The 20,476-nt window shown below is 46.5% G+C and overlaps 1 protein-coding gene across 1 annotated transcript in view; it reads right to left on the bottom strand.

The window, feature by feature from the left end:
- The window catches only part of OTUD7A (OTU deubiquitinase 7A), a 185,913-nt gene that overhangs the window by 31,838 nt on the left and 133,599 nt on the right, over positions 1–20,476 (bottom strand). The window contains exons 4-6 of the mRNA XM_007470030.1: positions 19,263–19,364; positions 15,714–15,841; positions 14,864–14,955 (exon numbers count right to left, since the gene is read on the bottom strand). Of these exons, the coding sequence (XP_007470092.1) occupies positions 14,864–14,955; positions 15,714–15,841; positions 19,263–19,364 (322 nt within the window). The remainder of the gene's footprint in view (positions 1–14,863; positions 14,956–15,713; positions 15,842–19,262; positions 19,365–20,476) is intronic.

Raw genomic sequence — 20,476 nt, 5'->3', positions numbered from 1 at the left:
GGACCTACTGTATAGCACAGGGAACTATACTCAATATCTTGTAATAACCTATAATGGAAAAGAATCTGAAAAAGAATATATATATACGTACAACTGAATCACTTTGCTGTACACCTGAAACTAACACAGCATTGTAAATCAACTATGTTTCAATAAAAATTTTAAAAATATAAGCATATATGTGTTTGTGTGTGTGTGCATATGCGCACATATATAGGAATATGAATGTATGTGCATATTTAGATTCTATACACATACCCTCCCCCTACCTCTAGGTGAAAGGCAGAGCACTACACGGGCTATTCCGACCCTTGATTTTCCTCTTAACAGTACATCCCAGAGAGGCCTCCGTCATAGTATGTGGGTCTCCTCCCCTCTCACAGCTGTACGGCAGCATTTCTGCCAGTGGTGGGACTCGACCCCTTCTTCCAGGCAGGGTTTGGAGCCATGACGACATCTTTGATGAGCTGGCACATAGGTGCAGAGGGGGGCTGGAGAGTCAGCCGGAGGGGCTCACAGGGGCTGAGGCCAGCCGGTGCCCTGCTGTGGGCCTTTGTATCCAGTCAGGAACTGTGTCTGCCCAGACAGGAAGCTTTTCAAAAAGATTTCCTAAGGCGCAATGTAGGCTGCTGGGGCCTTACTAAACGCTCTGGCCTGGGGATCCAGGACGGAAGGATGGTGGCACCCCTGGCACTTTGAGGGGACCAAGAGGGTCCTGGGCTCGGACAGGAGCTTCTCAACAGTGGCCAGGGTAGCCTGGGGGTGAGGACTCATTTCACTGCCTAAAATGAATACGCGGGGGTCATTTGTGTGACAAATATTTACTGAGTATCTGCTCTGGGTATAGCACTGTTGCTAGGTGTGTGTGCGTGTGTGCGTGTGTGTGTGTGTGCGTGTGTGCACATGTATGCAGGTCTAAGTGGTAGAGACAATTAACAGATGATCAAACAAATAACTTTCAGGTGTTAATAAGCACAGTGGTAAAAAGGGGCTGCTTTAAACAGGAAGGTCAGGGAAGGCTCCTGACAGATGAAGAGTTGGCTTCAATCATATTTTCAATTAGCAATGTCTTTAAAAATTTGACCTGGATTCCACATTTGCAAATGTGAGAACTCGTTAGGTGAACAAACATTCTTCCTGCTTGGTTCACTGGTAAAAGTCATAGCACCTTGAGGAATATTTGTAAGAAAGCCTCCTTTTCCACAAGGGGCCAAGCCCTGACCCTGCGGGGTGGGCACCTCCCAGCAGTGGTATGCCACTCACCTTTCCTTAAAAGACTGACTTAAGTTCATATCTCTGAGACTGTACATCAGGTAACCATCTAGGATTCTAGTTATTTCTGAAAAAGTCCAATAAAAAAGAAAGGCAGCAAACATATTATGAAATTATGTAGACACAGCAATGAAATTATGGAAAGTCAGTTACAAAATGAGCAGCACACAAGAGAAATAGGGGCCTGGGGTGTCAGTCAGTCTGTGGGGGCTGCCCAAGAGTCCTTGAAATGGCCCCCCTCTCTCAGCCTCTTTTTCTCTTTGTTCAAACAGCCTCTCAGCCTCCATAGCCTGTCTCATCCAATGGTAAGCAAGTAAGTTTTTCTTTTATAAAAGGTTAAAGAACAAAATTGATTATTTTCATCACAAATCTCAGGATAAGTTCTTGATTCTTGCTTTTCACGCCTGTTTTGCGTTTGATAAGAGCATGGGTTTATGTTTGTGGTCAGTTCCAAGTTCAGATCCTGGCTCTGTCTCTTCTGGGCTGTGGGATGCTGGGAACTGACTTAATTTTCTGAAACTCAGGTTTCTGTCATTGGCCATGATAAGGACAGCTTTGCAGCCCTGCTTGATGCAGAACATAACACATGTGCTCAGTAGACGACATGGCTCTAATTCCTGCCTGATGATGCTATTTTTCCCCATCTCTAGGGAATCCTTATCCTCTAAGAAGGCCAGCCCTCCCTGCACGAGCTCCCAGTCAAAGGCTGTGTGGGAAAATGGTGTGAGCACTCATCCCACGAGGGCTGGCCTTTGCTCCCGAATGCCTCCCCTGGGGGTGTGTGGAGGCACAAGTGCTTAGCTCCGTGCCTGCTGCTCCTGGATCTGGCTCTGTAGGTACACACAGCCCCAAGTGGCCAGCACTGAGCTAGGGTTTGGAAAAGACTCAAAAAGAAGCATTGGGTTGGCTGCACCAACAGGATACTGCAGTCTGAAGGGGAGACAATATAAAACATACATAAGTCCTGCATGAGCAGGGTGCAGGACAGGGCTACGTGCACAGTGGTGCATTCTGGCTGGAGGACAGAAAAGGGAGTCCCAGGGAACCAAAAAGTACCTGGAAGATTATAAAAAGAGGGCTTCAGAAAACAACCCCATGAGGCTGTTTATGAACTTCTGGACTCCCCTCTCCCCAACTCTGAACTGTGCATGCGTGGATCTGTCCTAATCAGTACACCAAAGGCTCTGACAACTTACTGAAGAGACCCCTACCCAGGTCACAGACTGCATAATGTGAAGCTTAGCCAAATAGGACAGCAAAGGCTTTGAAAACCACAGCCCAGAGAAGGCAGGTTGAAATTTACAGTATGAACCTACCTGATAGAATTAAAAAGTCAACATTTTTCATAGATTATAAACAAGACTCAGAGTCTCATAAGATCCAAAATGTCCAGGATGCAATCCAAATGTACTCGACATATGAAGAACCACAAAAATCTCAATGCCCAAGGAAGAGAACAATCAAAAGACACCAACTCTGAGTTGGTAGATATCGGAATTCTCGGACAAAGATTTTAAAGAAGTCATTATGAAAATGCTCCAATAAGTGATGGAAATTTTAGAACCTAAATATACAACAATTGGAAGAAAAAAATCACTGAGTGGACTCAACAGCAGATTGGAGATGACAAAGAAAAAGGGTCAGTAAATCTGAAGATGAGTCAACAGATGTGACCCAATCTGAGGAAAAGGGAGAAGAAAAGATGGACAAAATGAGGATTTCAGTGACTTGTCAGACAATGCCAAAGGTGTAATACTCATGTCATGAGGGCCCCAGATGGAGAAAGAGTACAGTGCCCCTAAAAAGAAAAAAAAAAATTTAAATAAATAATGACTGAAAGCTTCCTAAGCTGTGCAAAGATACAAACCTATAGATTTAAGAAGCTCAGAGAACTAAAGGGGATAAACCTAAAGAAACCCATGGCCAGACACAACAAAATCAAATTGCTGAAACCTAAGGACAGAGGAAAAATGTTGAAAGCAGCCAGATAAAAGTGACACTCTCAACAGGGGAACAATAATTTGAATGACTGTAGATTTCTCATCAGGAACCACTGGAAGCCAGAAGAAGGGGAAACAAGATTTTTAAAGGATGTTAAACTAGAATTCTATATCCAGTAAAAATATCCTTTAGGTATAAAGGTGAAATAAACATATTCTCAGATGAAGAAAAGGGGATTCATAACCACCAAATCTCCCTAAAAAAATTAAAGGAAAATGTTCAGATTGAAAGAAAATGATACCAGAAGAAATGCTGGAATATCAGAAATGAAGGAAGCACAACAGAAACAGTCATGATCTGCATACATATTAACAGACTATCCTTTTCCTCTTGAGTTTTTTAATATATATTTGAAGACTCACATTAAAATTATTGTTTTGGCTGGTGGGGCATTTAAAGTATGTAGATGCAATACATAAGAAAATTAAAACATAAAGGAGAAGATAAAGGACCCATATTGTGACAAGGATTTTGAATTTCACTTGAATTCTAAAAGGGATTGCTCAAAGTATGTATATTGTAATTACCAGAGCCACCACTTAAAAATTATATGAAGAGATGTTAAAATCACAAAAGTTAAATTAAAATAGAAACTTAAAAAATTCAAATAACTGAAACAAGGAAAGGGGAACATAGGAACAAAAAAAACACAAAAGAAAAAAGAACAAATAATAAAATGAAAAACCTAAATTCGAGCATGTCAATCATTACATTAAACACAGATTGTTTAAATGCAGCAGTTAAAAGATAAAAATTGTTAGAATCAATAAAAACTATTTGCTGTGTTGAAGAAACTCACTTCAAATATAATGATATGGGTAGGTTAAAGGTAAAAGGATGGAAAATTACAGATCATGAAAATTTTAATCAAGAGAAAACTAGAGAAACTTTATCAATATCAGGCGAAGTAGACTTCAGAGCAAAGAAAATTGCCCCAGATAAAGAGAAATACTACATAATGATAAAAGGATAAAATTCAGTAAGAAGATAGACTAGTCCTAAATGAACGTGGATTTAACAATAAAACTTCAAAATACTTAGAAGAAAAAACTGACAAAACTGAAAGGAGAAACAGAAACAGCCACAAGTATAATTGTAGGGCTACAAACTTCTCTCTTGGTAACTGAAAGAACAAGGAGACAGAAAATCATCAAGGGTATAGAAAATTTGAACAAAACCATCAGTCGATTGGATCTGACATCAACAGAATACTCCATCTAACAAGTACAGAATACACATCTTTTTAAAATGCACATGGAATATTCACAAAGATAGACAATATGCTTACTCCTTAACAAAACTGAACACATTTTAAATAATTTAAATCATACCAATTATGTTCTCAGACCATAATGCAATTAAACTAGAATTAGTAAAGAAAGACAACAAAAACATATTACACAATACACATTTAAATAATTCAGTGGTAAAAGAGAAAGTCTCAAGGGAAATTAGAAAATATTTTAAACAGAATGAAAATAAAAATGCAACGTATCAAAATTTGTTGTATGCAGCTAAGCAGTTCTTAGAGGGAAATTTATAGCCCCAAAATGCATATATTACAAAAAAGAAAGATCTCAAGTCAATAATCTAAGCTTTCACCTGAACAAAGTAGAAAAATCAGTGCAAAATAAACCCAAAGCAAGCAGAAGGAGGGAAACTCTAAAGGTAAGAGCAGAAACCAATGAAATTAAAATCTAAAAATCAATAGGGATAATCAATTGAGCCCAAACTCATTCTTTTAAAAGAACTTTAATAAAATTGATAGAACTTTAGCAAGGCTGACCAAAATAAAAAAGAGAAAGACACTAATTGCTGAGTCTGAAAAGAAAGGGAATATCACTAAAGTCCCTCCAAGATATTTATAAGTTAAAAAAGGGAAAATTACAAACAATATTATGCACATAAATTCAACAACTTAGATGAAATGGAACAATTTCTCTAAAACAACAAGCTACCCAAACCTACTTATTTCTGTTTTCTGTAACTATTAAAGAAATTGAATTTATAGTTAATAAACTTCTGAAAAGGAAATGTTTGGTTGCAGATGATTTCATAGATTCAGTGAAGTCTACCAAACATTTAAAGAATAAATATTACCAGTTCTATACAATCTCTTCTAGAAAATAGAAGAGGAGGTAATAGTTCCCAACTTGTTTCATGAGACTAGCATTACTCTGATACCAAAACTAGACAAAGACAGTAGTATATAAAAAGAAAACTACATTCCAATAACCTCCATGGCCACAGATGCAAAAATTCTCAACATAATATTGCCAAATTGAATGAACAAAATAAAAAGTTCAGTACACCAAGAGAAAGTGGAATTAATCCCTGGAATGCAAGGATTCCCTGCAATGGAATCCCTGGTTCAATATTCAAATATCATTCAATGTAACCCACCACATTAATGGTCTAAAGACAAAAAAAATCCAAATGATCATATTAATTGATGTAGAAATGTATTTGATAAAATTCAGCTTTCATTAATGACAGAAACTCTTGACAAAAGGAATAGAAAGAAACTTCCTCAACCTGATAAAAGATACCTACTAAAAACCTATAACAAACATCATATTGATGAAAGATTTCTGACTAAGACTGGTAACCAGGGAAGGGTGTCCTCTCTCACCATGTCCCCTCAACATCATACTAGAAATCCTAGCTAGTGTGATAAGTCAAGAAAAAGAAATAAAAGGCATAGAGATTGGAAAGGAAGAAATAAAACTATCCCTACTCATAGATGATGTGAATGTCTATGTGGAAAATCCCAAGGAATCTACAAAAACCTCTTAGAGCTGATAAATAAGTTTCATAACATCACAGAATACAAAGTCAAAACAAACATCAAATCACATTTCTATAACTAGCAATGAATAATTGCAGACCCAAATGAAAACACATACACATGTGCATGTACACACACACGCACATTTACAATAGCTCCAAATGAAATATTCAGGTATAAATCTAATAAAACATGTATGGAACTTGTGTGATAAAAATTATAAAATGCTAATGAAACAAATCAAAGAAGATCTAAATAAATGAAGAGACAAATAGTGTCTCCCTAATACATGGAAAAAGATGTGTAAGTAGACTCAAAATTTTAAAGATTTCAATCCTCCCCAAATTCATGTATAGATTTAATGCAATACCAATAAAAATCCTAGCAGGATAGTTTTCAGATATAGATAAGGTTATTCTATAAATTTGTATGGGAAAGCAAGGGAAAAAAAAGACCAGAAATATTGAAAAAAGAGAATAAAGTTGGAGGAATGATGCTACCCAATTTTAAGAGTTATTATAAAGTGACAGTATTCAAGAGGGTGATATTGTCAAAAGCATTGACACATATTTCAATGGAACATAATAGAGAAACTCCCCTCAAAACTCATATAAATATTGCCTATTGGTTTTTGAAAAAGGTAACAGCAATTCAGTGATGAAAGAATAGTCTTTTCAAGAAATGATATTGGAAAGTCGGACATTCATGTGTAAGTAAATGGAACCCTGATCTGTTCTCCATCACTATAGTTTTGCCTTTTGGATAATGTCATATAAATGACATCATACATACAACATATAACTTTTTGAGACTTGATCCTTTCATGCAAGTTGTTGCATGTATCAATCGTTTGTTTTTAATTCATGAATAGTATTCCATAATATTGATGTACTCCAATTTGTTTATCAATGGACATTTGAGTTATTTCCAGTTTTTGGCAATTATGAGTAGAACTTCTATAAACATTTTACATAGAACTTTGTGTGAATGTACAATTTCATTTCTTTGGGGCAGATTTTCTCAATCTTAGCACTATTGAAATTTTGGACCAGATAATTCTTTGTTTTGGGGGGCTGTTCTGTGCATTTTAGAAGGTTTAGCAGCATCCCTGGCTTCTGCTCATTAGATTCTAGCAGTATCCAGCCCAACCTCCAGTTGTGACAACCAAAATATCTCTAGACCTTGCCAAATGTCCCATGGGGGCAAAATCATCCCTGGTTGAGAACCACAGCTCTAGGGTAAATACTTAAGAGTAGGACTGCTGGGTCATCTGGCAAACGTATTTTTAAATTTATAAGAATCTGGCAAACTGTATTCCAGAGTGGTTGTGTCATTTTACATCACCAACAGTGTGATGTAAAATTTGCTTTGCATTCTCACCACCACCTGGTATTGCCAGTATATTTTCTTTTCAACCTTCTTACAGGTATGTAGTGGTTTTAATTTTCATTTCCCTAATGGGGTTTACATTGTATTCTTCAAACTGAGAGGGTCCTGGTTTACTCCCTGCCTCCCAGGAGTATAGTGATTGTTGGATATTGCTTGGTAATTTAAAATAATTCATCAAAATAATTCATTCATCATATTTCTCATTAATTCTTCATAGAACTAATGCTTACAAAGGTTTTCAATATTTGGCAAGGAGGAAAGGGAGACTCAGGGAGGCTGAGTTGGAAAATGCCTTTCTGTACGTTCACAGAGAAAGACAACTGATGGTAAAGGTCTAGTCTGTTAATGAAGGCTGGGATCTGAAATGATACTCCCTTGAAACACATCCTGGAATTGGACTAGAAAACAAAGAGGCCTTATTCTATCACTCACAGAAAAGAGCAAGAACCCAATTCTCTATAAACAGAGACAGAGGCTTCTGAGCCAAGGGTAGGAGGAAAAGCAGGGACCAGGGAACCTGGGAGGCAGAATACCTGAATTTGAACTATGGCTTTTCCACTCAGTAGATTACCCTGGACAAATCATTTTTATCCTGAATCCAAGTTTCCTCATACTTTAAATGAGAGTTACAATCCTTATCTCACAGGGTTACTGTGATGGCAGAATGAGATAGTGTGTGTGCAAATGCACAGCACATAGCAGGCAATTAATACATGTTGAGTTAATGAATAAATCTTCTTCAGAGCCTATAAAGACAAAGTAAGAAGTTGAATATATTTAGTCTTTGATTTCATATAATTGTTTTATTTCAAATTAGCCAACCTGGACTGAGTGCCAGGAAGCTGACAGCTTTCTGTCTGATTTATTTCCTTTGATGACATCATTCATTCCATGAATTTAAAGTTATAATTTTATACCCAGACAAACTATCCACCAAGGGTGAGACAGAATAAAGACAGATTCAGATTCACAAGGACTCAGAAAAGTCTATCTGCAAGTGCACTCTTTCTTGAGAAGCTATAAAGCTTGTCACAGTGTATGCTCTGGGAATCTGCAGGGTTCTGGACTCAGGTCTGGGTCTGCATTCTAGCCCCACCAGTTACAAACTGGAGGTAAGTCAGTTAATCTCTCTGAGCATTAGTTTTCCAATGTGCAAAGGAGGATGATGCCTAATTTATAAAGTGGGGATAAAGGGTGTAAGGTGGTGACACTTAGGTAGTATGTAAGGCAGGTAGGTGCCCAGCAGAGGTTCATGCCTTCCTCTCCAGTCCTCACTGTGTCCAGTGCAATCCTATAAGCTGTTTTTGTGTTCCATTCCCAGAGGTCCAGGCTCTGGAGGGTCAGGCTGCAGAGTATACAGTGCAGTAACCCTGACATATAAGCTCACGGGAAGGATCTGCTCTACAGTCAGAGACTCCTGAAAGCCCCTAAAAGCTCCAATGTTTTCAAGGCTCAAAGGAATGAATTTCTAAGGGTGGAATATCAGACACTGAGATGAGCGAGTGTGAGGCGAACGTGACAACCACTACACTACGGACAGTGAGATGAACCAGTGGAAAGTCAGGAAGAAGGAACACATTTCAAGTATTTGGGATGGGCCTTTACAACATACCATATAGGCAGCAGGAAGGCCAACTCACAGGCTGAGTGTGACAATGTCTTAATAAACATTATTTTTACAGTTGTATAAACTTCTTTCCAAACACTTTCAAACCCATGATTTCACTGCCCCATCCCAACAGCATCAGAGAATGTGGCTGATTGCTTTCATGACCACAGAGCCTTCTTACTGCTGTGTACTTGTCTATTTGCAATGTGACCTTGCCCCTCCTCTTATTAAGGATGGAGTCTCTTTCTCTGCCCAGAGCCTGGCTCAGCCATGGGACTTGCTTTGGCAAGTGGGACATTAGTAACTAAACACGATGCAAGCAGAGAGTTGAGCCGCACCTCCACAATGGGGGCTGCCTCCTCTTCCTGCTCTGATCCATATTGTAAGGAGCCTGAGTCTTCTCAAGGATGAAAGCCCATCTGCACAGAGGCCCAGCGAGAGCCAGAGCTGTGAACCAGGCCATCCTGGACTATGCAGCCCCACCCACACCAACTGCCAGATGCTGCAGCCCCAGGAGCAGCTCCAGGCAATTCCAGACCAGACTGCTGATCCCCAGAATACGAGCAAACCCAGTGGGTCTGCTTTAAGCCACCCAGTTTTGGTGTGGTTTTCTCCACAACCATCAAAAACCGATACAGCCTGGCAGGGACGTTATCACCAAGTGCATTTCACATCTGAACAACACGGACGCTCAGAGAGCTTGGGAGACGGGCCTGAGATCACACGCCCAGCCTGGGACTCTAACCCAGGTCATCTGAGTCTGGGCCTTTGGTTGGGGTCCCCCAGGCGTCCCCCCTTCCTAGTTCTCAGTTGCCTTGAAACCAGATGAAGCACCCAGAGGCCACCACTAACTAACTGCTTTCAGAGATTTTACCAGTTTTGGAACAAGTAATGGATCCCTCCCATTGCACACACCCCCTCTTCCCGCAGTGTCCAGCATGGGGGGGCAGCGCTGCACGTGCCAGCCGGTGACAGCCAACTTCACCTCAGCACTGCTTTCCCTGCAGACCTGCATGACTTAGGGTGGACTTATTTTCTTCTCTCCTCCGTGTCTTCCTTTTCCTTCTGAGGAGCAGCCCTCTTCCCCATGGCCCCACTTGCAGTCCTGGTGACGGGTGAGCCTAGTTCACCTTTGGTGGAGGGGCTGTAAACCCTAGCAGCAGTGTGAAGGAGGTCACACTTCACACGTCGTGCCTCAGAGGGTCTCTGGAGGAGCAGCAGCACAGAACGTCTGATTTCTCGTTTTAGCCACAGAGAAACATATACGTTTTGATTTGCAAGTAGGAGCAGCAGAGACAACGGGTCCTGTAGTTCTGAGTGCGCCTGCGTGGAAGCCCTCGCCTTTGCCTGTCTCGGCTCTCACCATGTTTGCTGCATCTGCGGGTGCAGGAGCCACCCCATCTTTCTCACGCATCTGAACTCAGCGGGGAGTTCACACTGGCCTTGCCTTCCTGAGGTTTTGGAGGGCATCCTGCTCTGTAGTCACCAGTCCTGAGCAGCCTGTCCACGGTGGCTCTCTGGCTGGTGGCCCGCCCTGGCCAGACCCCAGCCTGGTCTCCACCCTTCTCCGTGGGCAAGTCGTGGACAGGCATCCCTGCCTCCAGGGTCTCCTGCTGGGGCTTGGCCTGTGAGCCTGGGGACCAGCCACCGTGAGTCGTGCAGGAGGAAGGCAGGAAGCAGGCCAAGCCCATCCCTGGGTCTGGCCCTTGGTCCCTTCTGGCCTCTTCAGATACTTAACCTGGTTGCTTTCTGGAAAAAAAATGATACTGGGCCAGTGTCCATGCTGGGAGCCGCAGTGTGGTGTCTGTCTCCATCTGTCCCAGGGCCAGGCGGCCAGGGGCTGGCTGGGCAGGAGCAGTGCTTGTACTTGTCACTCACCATGGCGGCCAGGTTCCCAGGGAGTGGGGGGAACACGAGGAAAGCCACTGTAGTTTTTCTCGCCATTGTACCTGCAAATGCACTCATTTGTCCAGCTCTCTCTTTTCCTCAGGATAAAGTCTGGGAAGTCTGTGTGGCCTTTCTGGTCACTTTGCCTAGTTCTGTTCAGGGGGCTATCACATCAGCCCTGAGCTGGGCCCACTGCAGGCCTAGCCGGTTCTTCTCTGTTTCTCGCTTCACCTCCTCCCCGTTCTCTGGCAGCACCTGTGCCCCCTGCGGGGCCAGCGCAGGCCAGACAGGAGAGGCCAGACAGGAGAGGCCAGACAGACAGGAGGGGCCAGACAGACAGGAGAGGCCAGACAGACAGGAGAGGCCAGAGGGCAGCAAAGGCCATCTTGGCTCTCCTCCTTTGGGTGCCCGCTGGGCTTGGGGGAGGTCCTAATGCTGACTCCATTTCCAAGGACGTGCTTGTGCAGGTCTTCAGACCTCCCCCCAGCTGAGGGTCTCTGCCCGCCATTCCCTGGACAGAGGTAGTGGTGCCCCAAGCCAATGGCTGTGCCCGCCCTTCAGGCCTGGCTTCTGGGCTTCTCCCTCATAGGCAGAGTCCTGAAGACAGCGTGGCCCAGGCCTCCTCCCAGGATTCGCGCTCAGTCTCCGCAACCCTGGAGCCCCAGGGATGCTCCCCGTCCCTCAGCTCAGCATGAGGAGGGGACCCTCTTCCCCTCGCCAAGAGAAGACAGAGGCAAAATGCAGAGATGCTGACAGCTTGCTCAAGAAAAGTCCCTCTTTTGGATTTTTGCACCCCAAGAGTAGGTGGACCCCCCAGCAGGGGTACACCTCCTGGAAGGAGGAAACAGTCCTGTTCTCTGTGGTGTGACCACATAAGAGCTCTCCAGGGAGGAGGAAGATGTGGGGAGGTCCCGTGGGAGTGACTAAAAGCCTCTGTGAGGTCTCTCTCACAGAGCTCAAATGCTACCATAGTAACGTGTCAGAACCAAAACAGCCTTGGTTCTAGAAGCTCCCCACCTGCATCTGGGATCTACCTGCTGCTGTGGGTCCAGGTGACTGTCCGGAGCCCACACACAGCCCTGCAGACTGCAGTTATTGGGCCAGAAAACCCTGCGCCCTCCACATATATACAATGGAATATTACTCAGCCATAAAAAGAAACAAAACTGAGTTATTTGTAGTGAGATGGATGGACCTAGAGTTTGTCATACAGAGTGAAGTAAGTCAGAAAGAGTAAAACAAATACCGTATGCTAACACATATATATGGAATCTAAAAAAAAAAAGAAACCGGTCATGAAGAACCTAGGGGCAAGAAGAGAATAAAGTCGCAGACCTACTAGAGAATGGACTTGAGGACATGGGGAGGGGGAAGGGTAAGCTGGGACGAAGTGAGAGAGTGGCATGGACATATATACACTATCAAACATAAGGTAGATAGCTAGCGGGAAGCAGCCGCATAGCACAGGGAGATCAGCTTGGTGCCTTGTGACCACCTAGAGGGGTGGGATAGGGAGGGTGGGAGGGAGGCAGACGCAAGAGGGAAGAGATATGGGATCATATGTATATGTATAACTGATTCACTTTGTTATAAAGCAGAAACTAACACACCATTGTAAAGCAATTATACTCCAATAAAGATGTTAGAAAACAAACAAACAAAACAAAAAAACCCTGTGCCCTGGCTTGGGAGGGCATGGGGTGGGGGAGGATTGGAGCCCCTGGGACCATTTAAAATCCAGGAGAAACCAGACATGGGGCTGGGACACCACCTGCAGAGCATTCCTGTGCCATGATCTGTGCAGAGCGATAGGCAAGGGTATGCTCCCGAGGCCCTGGCACGTGTCAGAATCCTGCCTGCACCCGGGGTTGCCCACCCAGCACCCCTCACAGAAGAGGACACTAGTGGCCAGCATGATGCTTACCTGCTCCCCAAACCTTCTGGCCCAAGTTGCATGGAGGGAACTTAAAAAGACCAGGGAGGGAGTTCCCTGGTGGCCTAGTGGTTAGGATTACAGGCTTTCATTGCCGTGACCCGGGTTCAATCCCTGGCCAGAGTTGTGCGGTGTGGCCAGAAACACTTCCATCTTTACGACTGAAACCAAACTAATGGTGAAGGGGTCCTGCGAGGAGGGGGACATTTGGAGGCACAGGGCAGCTACCATAGGGTTGGCAGGTCTCAGCAATGCCCGAGCACTGGGCGAGTGGTCAGCTGGTCCAGCACCTTCTCCCCCGACCCCATATCCTCAAGGCTTAAGGAGTGGGAGAAAGAGGAGGGGACAGTAGGGGACACAGCCACTGCCTATCACCTGGGGGCCTCTATGTGGTGGTCCTGCCTTGACCTTGGCAAACCCGAGTCCCTGTGAGGGGCGACAGGGACAAACAGATGTCGTCTGCTGCCTGCCCCCACTCTCCTGCTCTGAGTCCTCTGGGGTCCCAGGGAGCAGCAGCAGTGCCCAGGCCATGGCCTTAGGAGTCAGATGGCCCAAACCAGCCATGTGACTGTCCGTCAAGTGCCTCCTGGATGGGAGGACTCGGGGGGGAAACAGTATGTGGCGACTGTGACCTGTTATTCTTATCATTACTGCTGTCATTCCCCACATCTTCCCCACCCTGGAAGAGTCACCAGGCAGGATCCAATGTACCAGCGTCTACAGAGCAGCAGGGGCTGGAGGGACAATGGGGAAAAGGATGGCGAGGAACCCTTTAGACGCATCCCAGGCAAGACTCAGCAGTGTGGGAAAGTAGAGAGCAGGCTTTCAGGAATGGGTTGAGTCTTTAGGATATTTGCCCCCAGATGTCCTAAACAAGACAGACTTTTGGTGTTGACAAGTCTCCCGATTAAAACAAAGTGACAGGGAATTCCCTGGCTGTCCAGTGATTGAGACTTTGCCTTCTAATGCAGGGGGTGCGGGTTCAATTCCTGGTCGGGGAATTAAGATCCCACATGTTTCGGGGCCAAAAAACCAAAATGTAAAACAGAAGCAATATTGTAACAAATTCAATACAGACTTGAAAAGTGGTCCACATAAAAAAACACAAAAAAACAAAGTGACAAAACAACCCTGTAAGAATAGTGTTTACAGGCTTCCTTATCATCTCTAAGTCTCGTCTTTGAAGGGCCTCTGTCTGGTGCCGGCCTGGAAAGCGCTAGGTCCTGCTGCAGAGGCTGAGGACCCAGATGCAGAGATGCATGGGGGCAGTGTAGGGCCTGGGATGCACTGCCTGCAGGGGCTGTCTAGAGCCTCTGATCGTTTCTTGGGTCTCCCCGCTGTCAACAAGCATCCTCTCTTGTGTTTGGCTGAGACTTTTTCTGGGGGGTGACAACCTGGCCCTTGGTTTCAAAAAGCTGGGGCAAAGGGGCTGCAGCTGCCCTGTTGGCTGCACCTGCATTCCCACGTGGGGATGGTCCAGCCGTGTCTGCAGGAAGAACAGCCGCTGCCCACGTGTGCAGAGCAGTAGAGCCTGGGTGCCAGGAACACGCAGGATGTCCCTGGAGCCCGTCTGGGAGACGCTGGGCTCGCCTAACCATCTTTTGTTTCACTGTGACTTCTTAAAGCCAGAAATTAGATGTTCAGATGAAAAAACCCAAATCAGCAGCCTGAGGCTTCAGAGCCTGGTGAGTGCATGGGCAGTGTGGGCCCTCCCGAGGCTGGCTGGGAGGTGAGTCCCTCTCTGCTGTGGTGTCAGGGGTCACACGTAAGCTCATGAGATGCACATGCGGACTGTGCACACTTTCCCCCAAACATCTGGCAGGGTCCTGCTGTCCCCCCCGCCCCACACCTGCCCTGCATCCTTGGTAGAATCTAAGGTCTGAAGGCAGGAGTCGTCCTCATCTCGTCCCCAGCTTGGGGGTCCCGCGTCATCCCCAACTTCCCATGCCACTGGGGGTGGGGGCACGGCCGGGGCAGCACTTACCCCCCGCCCGAGCCGCCGTGCTTGCTGATGTGTGTGCGTGGCTCGCTGGAGGCCAGCTTCAGCAGCTCTGTCCACTCTCGCTCCCATTCTTCCTCCGTGTACACCAGCCCTGACTGGCGCAAAGGGGGGCGGGCTCAGGAGGGGGCGGCCACTCCTTACCCTCCACCCAGGCGATCCTGGCCGAGAGCCTCACCTCCCGGTTTCATCAGCCCCTGGGCCTGGGGCGCCTGTTAGTGGCCGAGGACCATCCCCATTTGCTCTGACAGAATTTGTTCAGAATCCCCAATCTCCAACCTCCATGCCATTGGGAGTCCACCCAGCAATAGGGTCATTCCCAGGGGTGAGAACGACCAGTGTAACCTGTACGTGCACTGGGCAGGGCGCCAACCACTGACACGTGTGTAGGGACCCGGGCAGACCCATCTTCAAGGGCTTCCAGGCCAGCAAAGGGCCAGTGCTCACCGAGGTTCAGGGATGAGGATTCCCTTTGGACTGAGCACACACACTGGGGCTGGGGCCGTGGGCTGTGCCAGGGCCAATCTGTGGCTGCACCAGCAGTGACCTGACGGGTGACCAGCTAATTCACCATTCAGGTTGGGACAGCCTTATGAGTGAAGGCGATTGGTTTTCATAATTACACCAGGACGGGTGGGGGAAATGGACGTCTGGTCGCTGTGGGCAGGGCCTGACTGTTGCAGTGGGCTCCTCTTTAGTGGGTCTGAGTGGGGGACGGAGCCATTGCTGCTGATCTCACAAGACAGAATTGGCCTCGGGGTTCAGATCCGGACCCCGCCCTGGCTTTGGCCACGCGCGGCGTGGTCCCGGCTCTGCCACGCCGACAGGAACCTACCTCCTTGTTCTGCTGCGTCTGCTGCCACCTCCATCTTCGCTTCAGGGCCTCCCTCTCGGCCCCTGTCCTCATCATGGTGTAGAGAGCTTTCCGCAAAACCAGGTCCCGGTCGTGAAAGCCCCACATTCCTGCAGCCAGGAGGCCCGTGAGGGGCAGAGGAGAGAGGAGGGATGTGAGGAGGAGGGGGGCCAGCCGGCAGGCGCTGAGACCACCACCGCCTTCCAGCCTTGGCCCCCGCAGCTGTGTGAGCAGATTAGCTCAGTAGCCAGCTGTTCAGTTCTCACGATTAGCAAGCAGCTGCCCTTCTGTGCTCCCTTGTGATGTTTCCCGTGGATGCAGGCAGCGGGGAAGGAGCACGGCCCCTCCTTAGAGCAACAACAGTTTCGCTAAGTGCTGCCTGTCTCAGGGGCCCTTGGCAGGCTGCCCTCAAGCTCTCAGGTTTGCTCTGAGGGATATAATGTTTGTGGTCCGGGCCTTGTATTCGAGTGGGAGAGAGCCTGTGGGGACAATCGGTGATGTGCCCTCACACAGGGCCCAGAGCCGGGATGGCAGGCAGACTCTGGCTTCATCGGGGGTCTGCTGCATCTAGCCCTGAGGCATCTCAGCACACATCTGGGGCCCGTAGAGAGCACCTGCATCTGAAGGAAGTGCCCCTCCTGGCCTGTGCCGGGTGCCCAGGGGTCAATAAAGACAAACCAGCATCTCTGAGTACGCCTTTGGCGCAGCTCAGAAGTGGCCAAGAAACCCAACCAATGGAAGAAGCATCGTGAAAGAGAGATGCAGCTCTGGCTACAGGGAGAGAGTGGGGGAATTCATTCATTCATTCGTTTAATTGAATACCATTAATTCCACTTAATTCCACACTTATTTCACAATAGGGCTGAGGCACCATTCTAAGTGCTGGGAATATCCGCAGCAGCAACCAGGACAGACTAAATTCCTAAAATCTCACGGAGCCCACACTGAGGGGAGGAGAGGCCGGCATCGAATTAGCACGTAACACCCTATGTTTCGGGCAGCAGCACCGTCGGGGGGATGAAGCAGGCCAAGAGGGCAGAGTGCTGGGTGGTTTGGTCACGGCGTGAGTGGAGACATTGGAGCAAAGACTTGAGTGGTGAAGCATGGGGCTGAGTCACAGGAAGAGGCCAGGGCTGGCCCCGAGGAGGCCCACGTGGCACACTAGGGAGGGAAAGACGGCTGGAGCTGGGACGGAGGGGAAGAGGTGGAGACTGGAAAGGTGGACTTGAAGTGAGCTGGGACCCCCTGGAGAGCTTTCAGAGAGCACTGACCCGCACTGACTGATGATCAAAAGCCCAAACTGGCTGTACATCCTTTAGTGCAAAGACACGCAGATAACCTTGGGGCTGCTGCGGGCTTTGTGTCCAGGGAGGCTTTGGTCTTTTTCTGCAGCACAGACGGAGGGAGGTGGCTATCAACACTCCTTTTATGAACAGGCTGAGCTGAGCTTTCTCATCCCTCAGACCTACCTGCAGCCTCCTCCCAGGCAGGGCAAGTCCCAGGTCCAGTCTACAGGCCATGGCTCCTTGTTTGGGTCTCTTTTGCAAAGAGGGTCTCCTTGTCCCATACATATTTGCCCACAAGCATGACCCCAGGATTACCATCATTTCTATGTGTGCCCCACACCCTAGGTCAATGCCAGGGCTGGTCAGCAGGTCCAGTAAGCCCTGCTGGTGCGTGTGGCATGGCCACTTCGGGCAGTCCTGCTCCTGTGGGGTTCAGCAATTTAAGTACAAAAGGGGAACAAAGTACTGGGAGAAAAGAACCAACAGGCCAAGAGTCCCAGGCTCAGTCTTGGCCTTAGCCTCTCTTGCAGCTGGAGTGAGGGCCACCTGCAGAAGGCTTTCTCTTCCCAGGCAGACCTGGAGGGCCTGCTGTGCTCACAGGGAAACACATGCCATCAGACAGGACCACAGTGGCGTGTGGCCAACTGGTCTGTGGCCTTATCCACCCATGGTCATGCCGGGGACAGTGCCTCTGCATGCTGCAGTTTCAGAATGACAAAGGCATTTCCATGCCTGAAGCTTTGTAAAGAGGCTGCTGGTTGACACAGAGGAGAGACCTCTTCTTTCATTTTCCTTCTCCAGGTTTTATACAGAACAAGGTGAAATAAGTTCCATAAGAGGGAGATAGTGAATATGTTACGATGGAATAGGACACAACTAGCAAAAATATGTTTTTGAAGAACAGCATGGAAAATTCTCAATATAATTTTAAGGGAAAAATGTTGGATTCCAAACTGTGAACACCGTGAGATCCTAATTTCACTGGAAGAATAGACAAAAGTGTGGAAGACAATATACCAAAATGTTAAAAGCAGCCATCGCTGGGCAGTGGGATTGCTCATTGTTATTTTACTACGATGGATGTGGAGTCAACAGACAGAAATGCATTAGTTTTGAAAGGGAGGAGGTAGGTGGGTACCCTTGTCTTCCCCATCACCCCTTGCCAAGCCCATGGAATGTGGGATGTTCCCTTTGCTCTTGGGCTCCATCCTCCTCTGGGCATCTCGGGGCCCTTTCCAGGTCCCCTCATTACCCTCTAAGCCTTTTCAGGCTCATCTCAGCCCACCTCTTACAGAATAGGCCTCACTACAGGTCTGAAGCGAGGTCTGGGGCATCCTTGCTCTGGGACACAGCATCGGGTTAAGGTCATGTTTACCTGGGGAGGCGAGTTTGACCAACAAGGACCATACTCTCGTCGGAGGGGCCCATCCCTGGAGAGGGTCCTCATACTGCAGGACTGATAAGGCGCCACTGGCACTGATACTGGGGTCCCCAGCACAAATCCAGTTCTGCCTGTGTTGTAAGCCTGGGTCCAGAGGGGTTAAGTGAGCTTCCAGAAAGTCTACCGTGACCTTCCATCATCCAAATATTGCCACCCACACTTGTGCATTTGCTGGTGTTGCTTTTTGTAACCAGGAAGCTCGCATCTCCGTTGGAGGAGGTTGCTGACCTCTCTGTGGTGTATTCTGACTGTGCCATGTTATTTACCCAAGCAGTACCTATGTCTGTCTTTTTGTGAGTCTGAGTGCATCAGCTGCAGTCAGTGTGGTGGCCCCAGACCTACCCAACCTCATGCACTGCTCCCCAGACTTCCTGCTCGAGCCCATCAGGGCTTAGCCCCGACCCCAAACACCATGTTAATTTCTGCCTTTCTGCTTTATCTATGTGGTCTCCCTGCCTGGAAGGTCCTTTTTATAGTCTTTCAAGTTCTTCAAGTCTCAGTAAAATCTCACCTCCTCCAGGAAGTCCTCTTTGATTGCTCTAGATCACGATGTCTAATGCCCATCCCTGCAGCTCTGCTCAGGCCTCCTTCTATCAGGACAGGTCTTTTCTCGTGTGTGCTCTATGTCCCCACCAAGCCTGCCAGCTGCTTGACAAGAAGGGTAGGGATTGTTGGCTCCATCCCTTGGGGACTCTTCCAGATGACAGTAATGCACGTGGCTCTACTTAGTATATGATTGTCCTTTAATGACGCACAGAGCAGGCCTGGGCACTGCCACCCTCTGTCTAACACTGTGGGGCTTACCCAGTGAGGCAGCGTGTAAAAGGCAGTTCCCGTCCCCTGTCGTGGCCAAAGGAAGAAGCCGTTTACAGCTCGTGCACACGGTGGACCACCAGTTCAGGCGACCTGGAACAGAAGCTCACGTTTAGAATCCCAGGACAGGCAGGGATGTTTGCTAAGTAAGCTTAAACATTGGCGGATGATTTTCTAGAGGATTCTAGAGAACTTCATTGGTAAGGTGGAGGGTTATGGCTACTTATTCTCAAAAAATATATAGATTTTTTTCTTCTCTAAGATAAAAAACGGCCAAATTCTCCCTTCAACTAGCAAGAAACTCAAGACTAAAGCCTTCTCTCCTTGAATCTGGGAACACATTTTACACAAAATGTAAAATTTTTCTTTGTGTAATTTCCTTGAACACAGTTTCCCCTCCCAAAAGTTATTTTTCTAAAAAAATACCATCCTTCTTTGCTGATGCATACATACCTTTGAGAGTATGGTTTATATTTAATTTTTTAAATTGACATATAGTTGATGTACAATGTTCCAGGTGTACAGCAAGGTTGTTCAGTTATACATATATGTATATATATATATATATATATATAATTCTTCAGATTCTTTTCCATTATAGGTTATTACAAGATATTGAATATATTTCCCTGTGCTATACAGTAGGTCCTTGTTGTTGTCTATTTTATATATAGTAATGTGTATCTGTTAATCCCAGACTCCTAATTTATCCCCCCTTTCCCCTTTGGTAACCATAAATTTGTTTTCTGTGTCTGTGGGTCTATTTCTGTTTTGTAAATAAGTTCATTTGTATTATTATTTTTTTTAGACTCTACATATAAGTGATGTCATGTTATATTTGTCTTTGCCTGACATTTTAGCTATTTTGGTAGAGTCATGTTAAATTTCATCAACACATCTCGAGACTTCTGCTTGCAGGAAGACAGAGTAGACATCCTCTCCACTACCCTTTCTACTAACTACAACTAAAACCCCTGGACATTATGTATAAAACAACATGGAGTCGGAGCTCAGGGAGAGGACTGGGGTTGGCGGCTTGAACATAGCCGGAAGGGGTTAGTGCGCCACGGCTAGCCGGGAGGGAGACTGGGGAAAAGTCTGCACCTGCTGAGGAGGCAAGAGACTTTTTCTTGCCTCTGTGTTTCCTGGTGCGCGAGGAGAGGGGTTTTAAGAGCGCTGCCTAAAGGAACTCCAGAAACGGGCGC

Source organism: Lipotes vexillifer, unplaced genomic scaffold, assembly GCF_000442215.2.
Source record: "Lipotes vexillifer unplaced genomic scaffold, Lipotes_vexillifer_v1.1 scaffold1484, whole genome shotgun sequence".
Taxonomy (NCBI): Eukaryota; Metazoa; Chordata; class Mammalia; order Artiodactyla; family Lipotidae; genus Lipotes; species Lipotes vexillifer.
The sequence above is the reverse complement of the archived record's forward strand: the minus strand, read 5'-3'. Positions and strand labels throughout refer to the sequence as shown.